The sequence below is a fragment of the Hydra viridissima genome, unplaced genomic scaffold, assembly GCF_058129835.1.
Source record: "Hydra viridissima isolate aposymbiotic clone 2 unplaced genomic scaffold, HvirCarnegie_v1 scaffold_9, whole genome shotgun sequence".
Taxonomy (NCBI): domain Eukaryota; kingdom Metazoa; phylum Cnidaria; class Hydrozoa; order Anthoathecata; family Hydridae; genus Hydra; species Hydra viridissima.
Genome location: NW_028324308.1, coordinates 13,021,347 through 13,036,220, shown reverse-complemented (window position 1 = coordinate 13,036,220; position 14,874 = coordinate 13,021,347). Strand labels below are relative to the sequence as shown.

General features: G+C 36.0%; 1 protein-coding gene across 1 annotated transcript; it reads left to right on the top strand.

Moving 5' to 3' along the window:
* Positions 1-4,575: 4,575 nt before the first annotated feature.
* On the top strand, positions 4,576-5,856 carry LOC149884131 (uncharacterized). Its single transcript, XM_090098696.1, has 2 exons — positions 4,576-4,627; positions 4,730-5,856. Exons 1-2 carry the CDS (start codon positions 4,576-4,578, stop codon positions 5,854-5,856), a joined length of 1,179 nt encoding a protein of 392 aa, XP_089954822.1.
* The last annotated feature ends 9,018 nt before the right edge of the window (positions 5,857-14,874 follow it).

Here is a 14,874-nt window from a genome sequence, read left to right as displayed (position 1 = left end):
GGTTCTGGCACGTCGTCTGCTGTTTCGAAAAATTGACATTCCATGTCTGCTTTGTCTCCCCATTTTTTTGAAATATCTTCAATCACGCATTCTGGGCTCATGTTTAATCTTTCTATTTCACCTTGAACTTTGAACAAGTCGAGAATGATCTCTTTTGGCAATCTTTTTTCAAATGACCTTTTCAGTATTTTATACTCTGGTTGAAAAAGGGATTTACCAAACACTTGTAAATGGTTGTAATCTAACCAACCAGGCTTGAGTAGTAAATTCAACAGCAACGTTGTTTTTCCACAGCCAGACTTTCCAACAATGATTCCTCGTATACTTCTTGGTAAAAGTTCATTGTTGTTTCTTTTGCTTTTGCCGGTATTCCATGACAAATCAGTAATATCCATTTTTATATTAAAAAATTTATATTTAAATAAAAAAATGTACTGCGTCAAATGTAAGAGAAACACAGAGACAGAAAACTCGCGTCATGCGATAAGCAAAAACAATAGAAATATGCTCAAAGGAACTTGCTCCGTCTGCGGATCAACCAAAAACAAATTTGTTTCGTCTGCCAAAGGAGGAGACTTGGTTGAATCGATTAACAAACTCTCTAACAAAATCAAACTTCCATGGGCAAAGTTTCCAGGAGAAATGCACGTCCCAGGGATGAACTTTGCAGGACCTGGTACGAATTTAGACAAAAGGCTAACTTCTACAGACATGTATCAAGATTGGAGCAAGCCGGTGGATAGAGTGGATAACGCAGCCTACCATCACGATCTCGCTTATAAATATTTTAACGACAAGCAAAACAGAAATCTAGCAGATCAAATGATGCTTGAAGAAATGAACTCTATACAAAACCCTACTCAGAGAGAAATTAACGAACGAAAAATAATTGAGCCCATCATCAAAGCCAAAGCCAAATTCGGATTAGGAGTGAAAAAAATCAAAGATTTTTCCACAGATTCAAAAAATCTGAAAAAAAACCACCGGAGAAAATAAAATGGACAGATCAGCTTGCAAACGAGCTTCATAAACCGATGATTCAGCATTTCAGAAGAAGAAAAGTATTTGTGAATAATAGGGATGAAATATGGGCTGTTGATTTGGTTGATATGCAATCGTTTTCAAAATTCAACAACGGGATTAAATATTTGCTCATGGTGATTGATGTGTTTTCAAAGTATGGATGGATTGTTCCATTAAAGAGTAAGACTGGAGTTGATGTAGCCAACGCTCTTAGCAAAATATTCGAGAAAAGAAAGTGTGTGAAGATGTGGGTGGATAAAGGAAAAGAATTTTATAACAAGCATGTAAAAGCTCTAGGTGTACCGTTATACTCTACTGAAAATGAAGAAAAAAGTTCTGTTGTCGAACGATGGAATAGAACGATGAAAGAGAAAATGTTTAAATACTTTTCAGCTAACAACACCAATAGATACATTGGCGTTTTAGACAAAATGGTAGATGACTACAATCACACCAAACACTCTTCCATTAAAATGACTCCAGTTGAAGCGAGCGATGAAAAGAATAAAAGCAGGGTATGGATGAGCCTCAATGGAAAGTTGCAAGCAGAAAGACGAGAGCCTAAATTTTCCATGGGTGATAAAGTGAGGATCGCCAAAAAGAAGTCTCATTTTGAAAAAGGATACACACCAAGATGGACAGAGGAGGTTTTTACTGTATCAAAAATTCAGTACACAGACCCGCCCACATATAAAATATCAGACCATCATGGTGAAGAGATACAAGGTACCTTTTATGAACAAGAAATGCAAAAGACCTCTCAAGACGTATTTAGAATTGAAAAAGTCATTCGCAAGCAAAAGAGCAGATCCTTAGTCAAATGGCTAGGATATCCTGATACGTTCAACTCTTGGGTGAACAATAAAGAATTGATTTCTATGCAAAAAGGATCTTAAAAATCGAAAGATTTTCATTGATCCTAAAAGGATTTAAATAATTTTCTTTTCTTTATAAAAAAATGTCATTTACTCATAAGTATAAAAGAAATGTTCAGGAATTAGAATGGAACGGTTTTGAAACGGTGTTGAAGCATATGGAAGAAAGAATTGGATCTTTAGAGAAAAGAAAACAGAGTCATAGTATTATAACCAAGACTAAATTGGAACACCCTCCTCAGTTAAACATAAACAACCAGTACGAGATTTTTGCTCAAAAGGAATTAAAATTTCAGCCTCTTTCGCACAAACAAATATCTTTATCCATCGGGTTGAAATTAGACAAAGGTATTGCAGTCGTGACGTTGACGAATAAATTAAAAGATCAGCTTAGATATTATAAAAACGATATTATTCTTTCAGATTCTGCAGATGACATTATTATAGAAGTAAATAGTAATAGTGAACGCGATGTCACCGTCAAAAAAGGAGAGTTGCTTTGTAAAATATCGTACATCGATTTGAATTAAATACTTTACGTAAAGAAAATAAATGGAAATAAACAATAAACTTTATCCAGATCTAGCAACGGCTCCATTCTATGAAGGTCAACATTACCGACTTCAAAAAATAGGAGAAATCCAAAAGGAGATTGAATTGGAAAAGGAAAAAAGAATGACTTTGAGCAAAAAGTACCATCGAGCTGTAAGAATCATCTCTTTTGCAGATGATTCAATGCAAGCCTTATGTATCGCTCTTGGTGCTGTTGGAGTAGGATTTTTAACCACCATTGCAGCTGCTCCTGTTGCGATTGCTTGCGAAAGTGTGGCTCTAAGTCTTGGTTTTTTATCTATCGTTGGAGGTCAAGTTAATAAAAAATTGGCTTTAAAAGCAGAAAAGCATGAAAAAATAAAAGTGCTTGCAGATTCAAAACTAAACACCATAAGCGATCACATTTCAAAAGCGTTGAAGGATGATGTTGTGAGCGATTCAGAATATGAATTGATTTTGAATGAACTTCAAAAGTTTAAGTCTATGATGAGTGAGATAAGATCCACAAATAAAAATGCTATTGACGAAGTGACCAAAGAGTCTTTGATCAATGAGGGAAGAGATCAAGCGATCAAAGCCTTTAACAACATGTTTAAAAAATCATAATAATTTTCCAGGATTTCACAAGTGAATTTAAAATAAATAAAAACGTCAACTCGGGGTTTTTATTTAAGTTTTTTCTTGTGATTAAAAAATGTCATTTTTTAAAATACTAGACCCTAAAAAGAGGGCTGAAATTATTAAAAATATTAATGAGAACAGAAAACAAATCTATGAAGAAAGCCTCAACAGAAACATTTCAAATGCCAATTATCAGAGTGATTTGAGTCAGTTTTATAAACCTCTCATCGAAAGCAATGAAAAGATGATCAAGAGTATTGAAGAAAAAGTGAATAACGAGCCTGCTCATGTGGATGAGTCTAATCCATTAGGAGATGAGTCTAATCCATTAGGAGACATTTCATCCCGATATTTAGAAATGTATAATACGCGATTTAAAAAAAATATAGTTAAAAGAAATTTCGAAATTAGTAAAATTGGAAAAAAAAGGTTCTTTGGAAAAATGGAGGTGCAAGTAGATGGAAATGATATCATTGTTGGAGGAAAGAGGTATGAAGGAACAGAGGGTCTTTGGAGTCTTATGACGGAAAATTATTCTATGAACAAATGGAGCGATGTGAACGATGAAGATTTGGAAAATTATTCGAAAATTTTGTTCGACACTGGAGCTATTTACACAGAATCAAATCCAAACAGAGCAAAAAGCTCCAAACTAGCAAAATACACGGAAATTATAAAACCCATTTGGGATAGATTTAAAAGTCAAAATAGTGTTAAAAGAACAGGTAAAGGAATCATTATTATTCCAAGCGACCCCAATGCTCTTGTAGAACAGCTTGATTTGAGCATCGCTGCTGGTCATGCTGGAAATCAGATCTCTAAAAACGTAGCTGTCGCCATTTGTGATGAATTGCTAAGACAAAAAGAGATAAACAAAGAGCAATACAAACATCTACAAAGAAGTATATATCAAAAGATATAAAAAAATATTTACCCATTTAAAAAATGCTAATCATAAACAACAGAAGATATGTTAAAAAGAACGTTTTTGGAGGAGGAATTGTGGATACGATTAAGAATTTTTTGAGAAGGGCTGCTGCCTCTAACGCATCAAGATCTTCTTTGAGCCTGTTAAAAAAGGCGGCAAAGAGCGAACTGGGTAGAGAAGCCATCCTGGCCGCAAAATCTGCTGGTAAAGAATTGGCTACTTCAGCTATATCTACTGCCAAAGATGTTGCTATTGACAAGGGTAAAAAAGCGATCGAAAAAGTGTACTCAATCACTGGGACGGAGAAACCAGAGATGCAGGTCAATAGGGGGAGTCCAGCCGATAAGATCAATACGTTAGTGAACGACGTGGTTAAGCCCATAGATGATTTGCATAAATTGTTATATGGGTCGTCCATTAAGAAATCTACAAGGAGAAGAAAAATGACAGAAGAAAATGCAATTAAAATTCAGGATCTTGTTCGACTAGGGAGTGGGATGCGCACTGCATGAAGTGATCTCAAAGAATTTCATTGATCCTAAAAGGATTTAAACTTTTTTTATTTCTTATATAAAAATGATTAACGCCGACAGATTAAGAGTAACAGAAAAACCAGAATATGACACTGGTATTGAAAAAATTGATTTCTATGAGTACCTTCCAACAAATCTCGATTTAAATACTTCAACCGACATCACCTTTGAAATTGATTGTCAGTCTGTGCATACAGTTCCGTCAGAGGCGTACGTCCTCATCGAAGGAGTATTGAAAAAAGCAGATGGAACTGCGTACACAGCAACGGATAATATTGCCTTGGTGCACAATGCAATGATGTATTTGTTTAGCGAAATCACTTACGATTTAACAGGGGCTCAAGTAGAAAGAGTGACAGAACCAGGCCAAGGAACAACGATGCTTGGATTGCTAAAATACCCTTATGCATTTCAGGTGGCGGAAGGTCTTAAACAGATGTGGTATAAGGATTCGACAAACGCCACTGGAAATGGTGGGTTTATCGTGAGGAGAGATCATTTGTTTGCAGACACCACATCCATTGGAGCATTTTCGTTTAAAATACCATTGAGACACATTTTTGGATTTTGCGAAACCTATGATAAAGTTGTTTACGGTTTCAGACACACCATTAAATTTACAAAGAAAGGAAATGACGATGCTATATACAGAGCTGAGAGTGTTGCTGCAGGAACGATTAGTTTGTCGAAATTCAGACTATTCATGCCTAGACTTGAATTGGACTTGACTGAGAAAAATAATTTCTATGACTTGATGAAGAGTAAGTTGACCATACCAGTAGCGTTTAAATCAAACAGAGTTGAAAGGCAGATTGTACCAGCTGGAATAACGCAATTCAATTGGTCTCTTGGAAGAGCCACAGACAAGAGCATTCCTAGATTCATACTGCTCGCACTTCAAACAAATAGAAATCAAAGTCAAACTGTGAATCCGTCCATATTCGATCATTGCGATGTCAACAATTTTTACGTGACTGTCAATGGGATAAAATACCCCAATTACAATTACGACTTGAATTTTGGAGAGAAGAAAATTACACAGGCTCATTCGGACGCTTTCTCATTCGACGATAGATATTATGGAACAAATGAGCTTGTTTGCCAATCTGGTTTATCTTTGCTGGAATATAAAAATTTATTCCCGATATTCTTGGTGGATATAAGCAAGCAAAAAGAAAGAGTAGTTTCTGAAACTGCTGAATTGGTTGTCAATGTTCAATTCCGTACTGCAACACCTGCAAACACTGTTATTTACGCGGTGATTGTTTCAGACAAACTGTTGAGCTTCCAATCTAATGGAACTAACATGATAGCTATTTACTGATTATAGTTCCTTTTAGGATCAATGAAAATCTCTGATTTTTAAGTTCCTTTTAGGATCGATGAAATTCTTCGAATTTTAAAAAAAATACACGATTCGAACTCTTGATAAAATGATTTAAATAATTTTTTTTCATTACATAATAAAAACATGAGATATACAGTGAAGGATTTGAAAAAATTGTTAAGAGAAAATGGTGTTTCAAGAACATCAAACCATTTAATGACGCTGATGATGATTGCTATCGAGAACAAGCTCATCGATAAGGATACGCTTTTGGAAGATTCGAAAGAAGATAGACCTGTAGGCAGACCTAGAAAGAGAGCAAAAAAAGAAAAGCCGAATGAAAGTAATCCTAAATATGCTCGTCTTCATAATATTAGAAATACTCCTGTCGTTGTGAGAATCACTAATGTAGAAACGGGTGAGGTGACTGAATACAATTCCCTTTACAAAGCCATTAACGAGACGAAACATGGGTGCAAATACTTTTATAATCGAAATGGGAAAGTAGATGATAACGGTATAAAGATAGAAATTTTAAATTCTGATAACATTTTATAACTTTTCACAAAAAAGTTACAAAATTGAAAAATGATATAAATAAAAATCTTACTCTATAAAAAATGGAAAACAAAACTGCCAAAGAATTAAAAGAAATCGCTAGAGTGCGAAATGTTAAATATTATTACAGGATGAATAAAGCAGATCTTGTAAGAGCTCTGCAGTCAGCTCCTGTTCCAAGACCTGTTCCAGCTCCTCGTCCTGCGGTTCAAAGACCTGTTCCAGCTCCTCGTCCTGCGGTTCAAAGACCTGTTCCAGCTCCTAGACCTGTTTCTAACGACTTGATTTCATTCAGACCTGCTCGCTTACAAAATCGTGTGACTAGAGATGAAATATCTATTGTTGATGAGCCTGTTTCAGATTCATCGCCCGTTATCCTACCAAGACCTGTTCCTGCTCCTCGTCCTGGATTTTTTTCAACCTTGGCATCAACTGCGAAAAAAGTTTCTTCTTTTGTTTTTAATAAATTTAACGATGTCGTAGAATGGGTAGAGCCCTACATCCCAGAACCGATCAAGAAAAAAGTAGACGATGTAGGAAATGAATTGAGAGAAAAAATGAACAATTTAAAAGCCATCGTGAGATCAACCGTTTACAAAAGTCCTATTGAGTTTAAATTAACCAAACACGCTGTGAAGAATGTGACTAGACAATATTCTTATGAAGCTAAACAAAATCAACAAGATGCTTCCGCATTTTTAGACATGGTTAAAGAGGGGGCGGTAAAAATGTTGAAACAAAATAAAAATACCAAAGTGAACTTTGTTTTAAATTGCACCATGACGCGTGCGAGTATTACCACTGGGGAGGAAATCAGTCTCACTTTTCCTTTTGCAAGTAAGTACGCCATTGTCTTGGAAGCAACGGATTTAGAAGAGTTATATAATACATCCAAAGGAGAAATTCTAGAGAACATAGTTAAATTTAATAGTAATGGATCCAACTGGAGAATGTCGAGAATTTTAAAAATAGATATGAATGTGATTAATTATGAGCCTATGAGAGCTTCATCATGGATAGAACTGGATAAATTTCTGAAAAACAAAAAGGCAATCATTAATATAAAAAATAACGACAACGAATGCTTCAAATGGTGTGTGACTAGAGCCTTGAACATGAAAAACAGAGACAACGAGAGAATGGATAAAGAGCTCATTGAAAAGTCAAAAGACTTCCATTGGGAAGGAATAGAATTCCCAGTCAAGCTAGAACAAATCGAGAAGTTTGAGAAGAACAATCCTGACATAAGCATCTCTGTTTTTGGATTTGAAGACAAACAACCTTACCCTTTGAAAAAATTAAAATATTTCGATAGAAAGCATCATATCGACTTGTTATTCATTTCAAACAAGACAACGAGTCATTATTGTTTAATTAATAATTTCAGTCGACTTATGGCCTCTTCAACATCGAAGAAGGAGCATAAGAAATATTTAGGAAATATGTAGGAATTGTTTACAAGGATATTCTTCTCAAGAAGCGTTAGACAAGCATTGTACTTATTGCAAAGAGCATAGTTGCGTTCGAGTTGAGCTTCCTAAAGAAGGTTCATCCGTAAGCTTTAGCCAAGTGGGAAGATCCATGAGAGTTCCGTTTGTGGTGTATGCTGATTTTGAAAGTCGCATCATACCTATCAGCACATGCAATCCTGATGAAAAGCAGTCTTTTACCAAACAGTATCAAAAGCATGTTCCAAGCTCGTACTGTTATTATATCAAATGCTTTGACGAAACAGTATATAAAGGAAAGCTGGAGACCTATACTGCGACGAGTGAAACAGATGATGTAGCTGGTAAATTTGTAGAGAGTATTGAGAAGGATATTATAGAGATTTACGAAAGCACTAAATTTCCAAAAAAGATGGTGATCACTGAGGAGGATGAGAAGAATTTTAAAGAGGCTAAAGTATGTCATATTTGTAAAGAAGATCTTACAACCGATAGAGTGAGAGATCATTGTCATCTCTCAGGAAAATATAGAGGTGCTGCTCATAGCGATTGCAATACAAAATATCAAGTTCCAAAATTCTTCCCTATCGTTTTCCACAATTTATCTGGTTATGACTCTCATTTGTTCATCAAGAAACTCTCAGGTGGAAAATTAAGTTGCATCCCCAACAATGAAGAAAAGTACATTAGCTTTTCAAAAGAAATCAAAGTGGGAGAGTTTGTGGGTAAAGATGGAAAGACTCGTGATGTAAAGCGAGAACTGAGATTTATCGACAGCTACAGATTCATGGCTAGTACTTTAGACAGTTTAGCTAAAAATCTTACCGATGATCAATGCAAAAACGTTGCAAAATATTATTCAGGAACCCAATTTGATCTATTGAGAAAAAAAGGGGTGTATCCCTATGAATGGGTGGATACGATGGATAAATTTTCTGAAACACAATTGCCTCCTAAAGAGGCGTTCTATTCCAGGCTTTGTGATGAGGGAATAAGCGATGAGGATTATTTACACGCTAAAAAGGTATGGAAAGAATTTAACTGTCAATCGTTCAGAGACTATCATAATATATACAATGCGTCTGATGTGCTCATCCTCGCAGATGTGTTTGAGAATTTTAGAAATGTTTGTAGTGAAAATTATGGTCTTGATCCCGCTCATTATTACACATCTCCAGGATTAGCCAGGGATGCCGCACTCAAAATAACAAAGATATCCTTAGAGTTGATCAGTGACTATGACATGATACTGATGATTAAGGAAGGAATACGTGGTGGAATCAGCATGATATCGAATAGATATGGAGTCTCTAACAATAAGTACATGGGAGATTCTTATGATCCACACAAAGAGTCGACCTTCATCCAATACTTGGATGCGAATAACTTGTATGGATGGGCGATGAGCAAACCTCTTCCCGTTGAAGGATTTAGATGGATGGCTGAAGAGGAGCTCCTTCGTTGGAAGTCCATGCCTTGCATTCTCGAAGTCGATTTAGATTATCCTGAAAGCCTTCACGATGCGCATAATGACTACCCCTTAGCTCCTGAAAGAATGGAAATTAATAAAGTGGATAAGCTTGTTCCAAATTTAAACGATAAAAAGAATTATGTCATTCACCATGAAAATCTCATGCTGTATGAGAGATTAGGATTGAAATTGACAAAGATTCATAGAGGTATCACTTTTGAAGAAAAACCTTGGTTAAAAGAGTATATCGATCTTAATACGAATTTAAGAACCAAAGCTAAAAACGAATTTGAAAAGGACTTTTTTAAGCTCATGAACAACTCTGTCTTTGGAAAGACCATGGAGAATATTGAAAATCGTGTGGATGTCAGACTCGTGACGCAAGAATACGAGGCTCTAAAATTATCTAAGAAACCTAATTTTGAAAGTCGAACCATTTTCGATGAAAACTTGGTTGCTATACATATGAAAAGGACAAAGTTGGTTTACAACAAACCCATTTATTTAGGAATGTGCATCTTGGATCTGAGCAAAACGCTCATGTTTGAATTCCATTACGACTATATCAAACCAAAATACGGTGGTGATAAAGCAAAATTATTAATGACAGACACTGATTCACTCTTCTATGAAATCAAAACAGACGATTTTTATAAAGACATTGCCGAAGATGTAGAAAGTAAATTCGACACGAGCGAATTTAATAAAGATCATCCTGCTATAAGCAATTTCGGATTTAAGGCAGGATTAAATAAGAAAGTGATAGGAATGTTTAAAGACGAAACTGGAGGAAAACAGATTGAAGAATTTGTAGGGCTTAGATCTAAGCTCTACTCTTACAAACTCCATGAAAAAGAAGAGAAAAGATGTAAAGGAGTGAAAAAAAAGGTGGTTGAAAAAACAATCACTTACGAGGACTATAAAAACTGTCTTATGACTAAAAACGAGCAACTTAGAACCATGAATGTGATCCGGTCTCGTTTACATGACATTTATACTGAACAGATCAACAAAGTAGCACTCAGCGCTGATGATGATAAAAGAATCATCTTGGAAGACGGGGTAAGTACCTTAGCCTATGGACATTACAAATTAAAAAAATACAACAAACTAATGGTAAGTAGATCCGCTCAGCTAAAAAATTTAACAAAATAAAGGTAAGTAGATCCGCTCAGCTAAAATAAAAAAAATAACATATTAACAGAATGCATTCTGTTAATATGATCAGCTAAAAAAAATACAACAAAATAATAAAATGATCAATGTAGAAGGAATAATACTGCCAAACGAACCTCTATCCAACTTTCAACTGATAGAGTCTGCAAAAAAATTAAAGATTAAAAATTTCAGAGGCGTTTTTGTTCGTAATGAATTACCGAACAAGGCACTGAAAAAAGAATGTGGAATTGTGAATACGGGGGATTCTAGCACAGAGGGGTTTCATTGGGTCTGCTGGTATAAAGACGGGGATAAAAAATACAGCTTTGACTCTTACGCTCAGCCTCCTCTCGAGGAGCTTGTCCATTATTTAAAAAGTCCTGTCTTTTACAACAGCGAAAGGGTGCAATTTGGTAACACTTCTTATTGTGGTCACTTGTGCCTTTACGTTTTAAAAAGATTGCAGGAAGGAGACGACTTTCAAAGCGTCATTAATACACTTTACTAGACTCAATGAGTCAATTCGCCAGAGCGTTAGATTCATAGAATCAATGCGTGTTAGCGCTGAATTAAAAAAATAACGCCTATATAAAAATGGTAGACAGATACAACAGAACACAATTAAAAGCTTATTTAGACGCTGTTTTAGAAACTGAAAGCTTAAACAGTAACCTATATGTGAGAACAGATGGGAATAGCACTATCACTTCAGACATGGATTTTAACTCACATAAAATCATCAACATGGCAGAACCGACAAATGCTCATGATGCTGCCACCAAATATTACGTTGACAATCACGTGACAGGTGGGACTGGAACGGTAGTTGGAGCTTCAGATTTGGATTTAAATTTTCACAAAGCCATCAATTTGAACGAGCCGACAACTCTTCATGATGCCGCAACAAAAAATTATGTGGATGTGAGCACGAGTCTTTGCGTGAAAACAAATGGATCTAGTACGATCACTGGAGATATAGATTTGAATTCTCACAAATTGATCAACGTGACTGATCCGACTAATTTAAAAGACGCTGCGACAAAGGGGTATGTAGACACGAAAGTCGCTTACAATAATATTTCATACGTAGACATTAACATGACATCGCACAAAATCGTCAACATGTCCGATCCGACAAGTGCGCAAGATGCTGCTACTAAAAACTATGTGGACACTCATGTGACAGGTGGGACTGGAACGACAGTAGGAACAGCAGATTTAGATTTGAATTCTCACAAACTGATCAACGTGACTGATCCGACAAGTGTGCAAGACGGAGCGACGAAAAACTATGTGGACGTCTTGTCACAAAAATCCAACTTTTTAGAAATGATACCAGGATCTGGATTCACCAGTTTAGGATTAAAATCGCAAACTATAGCTGCTGGATTACCAGATGCGGCTACAGTTTTCAGCTACTCTGACGGTCCTGGAGTTTTGAGAAGGCTATGGTTGGCTTTTTATGGCACTGTCACAGGAGGATTAAGCGTTCCTGGAAATGTTTTTCTTAGAATTCATGCAGACGGAGAAATTGGAGTTGGAAATTATTCAGAAACCACAGATGCTGTAGGTGTAGACCAAGCTGCTCTTGCTTGTGACTTGCTCTTCTCTCCTCTCGGGGGACCGTATTATGCCAACTCTTTACAAGGTTGCAATGTATATAGCAACACTTCCTTAGGAGGATATTTCACACTTGACATGCCATTTAAAACAAGCATTGAAATAAAATTAAACAACAAAACGGCTTCACCCATCACTTACTGGATTCAACCCTTCATCACCACACTCTCAACCATCCCCACCTACTTGCCGTTTTACAAGTTATACTGTAGAACGTTTAGGTATATCAACACCACTTACGGAAATGAATATGTACTGATCAATACTCCAGGTAAAGGAAATGGCGTTTTTCTGAAAGGCATCAGAGCACACATCATTGGAGCCTCTGGAAACTGGTGGGAATCCAGAGTGAGAATGTATGATGGAAATTTACCCCCTGGAAATGGAGCTGTGCTCAGTCCATGGACTCCTTATAACGGTAGCAATTACACTTCCTTCCCTGGGTATGACAGCGGCAGCAAATGCATCTTCTCCTCGTCTGGCTTGGAAGATTTTTACTTGTCCTCATGGAACGGATCAAACGTAACCTCCTTCAACAACGAGTCCTCTGGAATACTCTATCAATCCAACGCTTCCATTGGCTCTACCACCACCATCTCCTTCTACAGAAATTTCGGAAAAGCAGACTCCATGCCTAGCGTTGCACCTGGAAGAAGACTCGTCGTCACCCTCAACTCTGGCGACGCTCAAGTCGGTCAATCTGGAAGTTTTTACCTTTTACTTGGACAAGTCTATTATTACGCGTGATCATTACACACTAGTAGTAGGAAAATGCCGGTTCTGACGCATTTTTTATTATCTTACTATTTTTTATACAGAATAAAGGAGCTCGATCTGTAGGTAAGACATAAAAAAATTTGAGTTAAGAAAAATAAATTCCCATTATAATAAAAAATGGAGAGCATCATTAGAAATATAGATCATATTGAATATGTTATGGAGAAGAGCATTGAGGAATTTAGCGACTACCTGTATGAGTATATGGAATTCAAGCCTGATGGATATAAGAAAGAAATAGAAAGGTTGGAGTTGCTCATTGCTAGATCAAATGTTTACCTTATGAAATTGATGGATATAAAAAAATCGTGTTGCAACGCTATCATCATAAAGAAAATGCTTATGGATCTTATAGTTTATATACATAATGACCTTATTAGATATGAATTGGAGAAGGAGTTAGGTGAATATCTCTTCTATTTAAAGAAAGCAATAGAAGGTATTAATGATGAAGACTCATGTGCTCCTGCGGCTTAAAGCATTTTTTTTCGATGTAATTTCATGATGTTGTGACATCATGAAATTTATATGCGACATCATGAAAAATAGTATGAAATGGGTTTTGTATATATCTTATTATAGCAAGAAAAAAATGATTTAAATAAAACATTTTTCTTAATAAAAGAAAAAGGAAATGAATTACATTACAATTGATAATTTTGATGAGAGCAAATTGATGGTAGGTGAAGTTTATGCTGCCACTAAACCAGTCGCATATCAAAAAGTGCCATTAAAATATTCATATCCAACTGAAGAGGGCCCTCTTTTAATACGTACGCCCATATTATTTTCGTATGGTGTGTGCGAAAATAAGGATCCAGCGACACAAAAACTGACTGGATATTCCATGCCTTTTGCATGCTTTGATGTAAAAAAGGGAAGGACTCCAGAAGACGAAAAGTTTATCAGCATGATGGAAAAGATTACTTTGTTTATCAGAGGTGAAGTGGATACATTATCAGCTAAACTAAAAAAGGGAGGAAGAAAAAAGCAAATCAATTCGGAGGAATTGAGTCTATTAAAATACAAGCCTGACCATCCTGAAGCAGCTCCCGTATTCTATGCCAAAATGTTTGTAAAGAAAGATAAAAAAGATGAATTGCTCATTACTTCTGTATTTTATAGAAAGAAGACAAATCTCGATATAAAAAATGGAGTTAAAGGAGAGCGCAACAATAAAAATTTAGTCCTCTCTTCTGGGCATGAGTTTCTTAATCAAAGATGTTATGCGATTGGAGCACTTAAAATTGAGGGAGTGTATATCGGTCCTTCGATTATATCCATTCAAGTCAAATTGGTAGAAGGCGTCATCGTAAAATTAGCTTCCATCTCTCATTCGAGTATTATAGTCGAAGATATGAATCTAAGTGTCAAAGAATCGGATGACGATGCTTAACTTACTATATAGCAATATGAAATAACGTTTATATATGTTATTTCATGTCATGCTTTTCTAAATTTAATTCTATAATGATCAAAAAAAAAATCTCATTAAAATTTCATGATATACTTTCATCATGAAATAACACATCTAAAAAACACAACATGTTTTAGATTATGAGATGTGTTTCATCAACGATTTACTACATGACAGTTCTGGCGCATGATAAGAAAATTATTCTGCTTCAATCCTAGCTTAGCATGAAATGCGCCAGAACCGACCTTTTTCATCAACGATTTACTACATGACGCTTCTGGCGCATGATAAGAAAATTATTCTGCTTCAATCCTAGCTTAGCATGAAATGCGCCAGAACCGGCCTTTTTCTACTACTTCCCATAAATTGATCAATGTGCTCGACCCTTCAAACGCGCAAGATGCCGCGACAAAAAGTTACGCAGACACTTTGTCACAAAAATCCAACTTTTTAGGGCTTGTTCCAAATTCAAGCTTTTCGTCATTGGGATTAAAATCGCAAACGGTGGCAGGAGCCGCCACGACAACAGTTTTCACTTACTCAGACGGACCTGGAGTTCAAAGAAG